Raw genomic sequence first — 4,120 nt, forward strand, 5'->3', positions numbered from 1 at the left:
CCCCCCAGCCACAGCCTCTGCTCCCGAGAGAAGGCCCAGCCGGGCACGAAACGCCCCCTGGGCCCTGCCAGCCAGCACGCCCCGGCCCACAGGGCACAACCCGGCCTGTGCCTGGCCAGGAATCGAACCGTGACCTCCTGGTTCAGAGGTCAGCGCTCAGCCCCTGAGCCCCGCCGGCCGGGCTCCATACATTTGAAAGTCCTCCCTCTCCGTACGGAATAACCTGGAGATTCTGCATCTCTCACTCTGAGCCACCCTTCCTCCAGGCTCAGCTGGGATCCTCGTCTCCCTCCCCCGAGTCTCCCCAGGAGCCGACATCACGCCTCCCTGCAGGGCTGCAGGGCCGCGCCTCTGACCAGGAGTCCCCGTGAGCTGGGCCTGCGCTTCACCCGGCGTCCACCATATGCTTGAATAAGCAGTATCTTAACTTCAGTCCAGGGAAGGCTGTCCACTGCACCCCAGGGCGCGAGGGCGAGACTCACTGCACACAGCCCGGGGAGGGCGGCCGAGTCCTCGAGGACGGAGGACAGCAGGTCGCCGCCCTTCCGGCGGGACAGTCTGTGCACCAGGCCCCGTCCCGGCTCACGCAACCCTGCTCGCGCCCAGCAACTGCGCTTACGCACTGTCGGCCGCAGTCTGAGTTTATAGACCATACAGCGTGTAGGAAACAGACTCTCACCTTTCGACCCTTCGCTGCTACACTCGCTTCCTGTGGAGCACAGCGCGAACGGGGCTGCCCCTCGGAATCGCACGCGGCCGCGCTCACGGCAGCAAACACCCAAACGACCCGTGACGGTGGCACCAGCTTGTTCCGTTCCCACCCGTTCCCGTGAGCTCCCGGCGCCCCGCAAAACGAATAATTAAAAACAGCGCGAGACCCCCGACGTGGAGAGCGCGTCATACCTTATACCCTCCGATGCGGTGCTCCTGCCTGAACTCCTTCCCGTTCTTCAGCCACCGCATGGTGGGCGTGGGGTTCCCGCCGGCCGGGCAGCGGAACTTGACCGTGTTGGCGGCGGGCACGGCGTGCAGCCGCTTCTCCATCTTCTCGGTGCTGGTCCAGTAGGGCGCTCCTGTGGGAACACACGGGGCAGTGTGGGCGGCAGCCTCTCCCCTCCGCTGCCCTCGTGGGCGCGGTCATTGCCATGTGCGCGGGCGGAGGTTGGCGAAGCGGAGGCGAGAGTCACGTTAGGAGAGACCAGCTGAGGTCGCCGGAGAGGACGCTGCGTGGGTTTCCTGGTTTCTTATTTTGTCGGTGACCCCTCACCCAGGATGTTTCCCGTTGGCTTTTAGCGAGAGCGGAAGGGAGAGGGCGAGACAGAGAAACACGGACATGAGACACAATCCTCCCTCCACGTCGAGCTGGCCGCTCTGCAGGCAGCAAGGGGACCGTGTTCTGTAAGGCTGTCCCCTCCAAGTCCTTGGGGGGCGGTTTTAAACTCGAGGAGGAGGGGAGTTTGTAAATTTGCCGAAAGAGGGACGTATTCTCTGCCCAGAGCCACGGCGTCCCCGCCGCCAACCCTCGCGCCACCGACAACGGCTCAGCCACCGACCGTGAGGAGCACAAGATAAATAACGAGCTTTGTGGCCGCACAAAGTGATTACAACCTGACCTGAGGAAGGCAGCCCTCGGGGGCCACACCTTCAGGGGCCACACCCTCAGGGGCCGCCCTTTGAGTGACCACAAAGCCTGCTCACGCGAATTCCTAGACCTGGACGGAGGGGCCCACAGGCAGCGCGGTCCCAGCCGAGTGGGCCCCTGGGAACGTCCTCTCCTCCCACATAAAGGAACCGGCAGGTAGGGCTGCCCCGCCCCGGGCAGGACTGTGATGTTCCCGAAAATGCCACCCAGTGGACTCTCACAGAGGCGCTGGGCTGAGCGGCCGGAGGCTGCGCCCACACGGGCATCACCCAGGGGCCTGGCGGGCAGCCTGGCGGCAGGACCTTCGTGGTGGCACCTGAGGAGCGACTGAGGGACGAGGGGAAAGAGCCCGCGGGGCGTCCTGCAGGTGGCCACTCCCCGGGTGGCCCTTCCATCGCCACGGCTGCACCTGAGAGCGGGGCCCGTGCAGACCAGACGCACGGCCCCCATGCAGCCACGCTGGGCGCCTGCTGCCCCCTCCCCGCGAAAGGCTCAGACCCACGGCGGCGGCACCTGCTCAACACGTCACCACAGGCTCGAACCCTGGACTCACGTTCTCTCTCCCCCGGACCCAGTAAGCCGTTTCCGAGGCTCCCTGTGCCCGGGACGCCCGCCCCCTCCGGTGGGTGCGGAGGTCACGAGGCCTCCCTTGAAGACGTCAGCTCAGGGATTTTTTAAATATTTTTTTTATTGATTTCAGAGAGGAAGGGAGAGGGAGAGAGAAGCATCAATGACGAGAGAGAATCATGCATCGGCTGCCTCCTGCACGCCCCCCACTGGGGATGGAGCCCGCTGACTGGGAACCGAACCCTGACCTCCTGGTTCATAGGTCGACACTCAACCACTGAGCCGCACTGGCCGGGCCTCAAGGAGGTTTTAATGAGCCCGATGCAGACGGGAGGAATTACTTTCTCATTTGACAACGGCTCTTCCGGGACAAGCTGGCTTTGGGGAGCCCGCAGAACCTGGAGGTGAGACACACGATTAACTGTAGGAGAAGGCCGTGTCCTCTGCTAACTCTTCCGGCCTCACATGTCAGCGGCCTGGGCGCAGGGAGGGGCCAGGGCTCCCCAAACACGGGGCAGCGGGTGAGAAACGGACAGGCTGCCGGCCCGCCCCTCGGCCAGGGAGCCTGCTCTCTCCGAGGCTGGGGACACACTCATGGCTTTCATCTGAGATGGTAACTCATGACCGACGAACCGGAGGTGCCAGGCAGGCGCTCGGGAGAGGGGTTTACTCAACAGCCAGGCTCACCACGCGTCTGCGAGCCGCGGCCGGTCACGCTGCTCGAGGGAAATGCAGGCGTCCGCACCGCACACGCCCTGGCGGAGCCTGTGGGGCCGTGGGGCCGGGTGAGAGCCAAGAGGAGGGAGGGGCTGTGAGGCGAACCCGACGGCACAATGCATGGTTCTACTGCATCGGGTTGGCCGGACGACAGGCACGGCCCCTCGACTCGGACCTCTCGGCCCCTTGATCTCCGGTGGAATCTGTGGCTGCAGAGCGAGCCCCTCGGGCACGAAACACTAACAAGGAGCTTAAAGGAACAGCGAGACTGCAGAGGTACATCCACCCGCCCAGCGTGGCTGCTGCACGACAGTCACTCCGCGTAGTAACAGTGCAGAGCCTGGGAGGATAGATGGATGGATGGATGGATGGAGGGGTGGACAGATGGAAGGAGGATGGATGGAAGATGGATGGGTGGATGGATGGGTGGATGGATGGAAAGGAGGGAGCAGAGTGCATGTTGGTTTGGCCCTTCCCGCCGCTACCCTCCCTCCCAGCACCTCTATTCCAGGCAGACACTGATCTGTCCACAAGTGGGAGGACTGGAGGCCTCACTCTGAGCCTGTAATTTAAATGTAACGAGAAACACGGGCCGCGCTGCCCCACCCAATCCCGACGCGCCCCAGACCGACATCGAAGGGCTACGGCCTCTGTCTCCCCGAAACCGAAGAGAGAGACGCCAGCCCCGAGTGTAAAGGAAGACAGGGCATCGTGTTACCACGGTCCACAGGCGGCCTCGGGGCCATCTGGCCCACGCTGACGCGGTCAGTGCCACCAGCAGGTGAGTGATTTGATCAAGGTCACCCGGCGAGAGGCCGGCCCGGGGCCGCCCTCTGAACTCTCCCATGGTAACTCAGTCAGAAGTTCAAGATTTACGTGCGCTGTGGGCACGGATGGCTGCCAACTGCGTTTTTATTGATGCAAAAATAAAAGAAACACAGCCCGTTTCAGCTCCTAGATTAAGTCTCCCCAACTCCCTAAAGCTCCACGGGGCCTGTGTCTAATCCACAATCAGGGCCTTTAAACAGTCGCTGATCGCGACGCCTGACGGCTGATGGCTTTGCGCCTGCCTGGACGGCCGACTCGGAGGCCCCGCCCCACCGTCACCTGTTGTCAGTTTTTCATGAACTAAGAGAAACACTCCAACAAAACACGAGACAGGAGTGAGGTGTGATTATGGAGGGGGGGGGGGGT

At 63.2% G+C, this 4,120-nt stretch overlaps 1 protein-coding gene across 1 annotated transcript in view; it reads right to left on the reverse strand.

The window, feature by feature from the left end:
• The window catches only part of FGFR2 (fibroblast growth factor receptor 2), a 118,100-nt gene that overhangs the window by 67,683 nt on the left and 46,297 nt on the right, over positions 1-4,120 (reverse strand). Inside the window, exon 5 of the mRNA XM_015560158.1 lies at positions 904-1,073. Within this exon, the coding sequence (XP_015415644.1) occupies positions 904-1,073 (170 nt within the window). The remainder of the gene's footprint in view (positions 1-903; positions 1,074-4,120) is intronic.

Source organism: Myotis davidii, unplaced genomic scaffold (assembly GCF_000327345.1).
Source record: "Myotis davidii unplaced genomic scaffold, ASM32734v1 scaffold1055, whole genome shotgun sequence".
In the NCBI taxonomy this organism is placed as follows: domain Eukaryota; kingdom Metazoa; phylum Chordata; class Mammalia; order Chiroptera; family Vespertilionidae; genus Myotis; species Myotis davidii.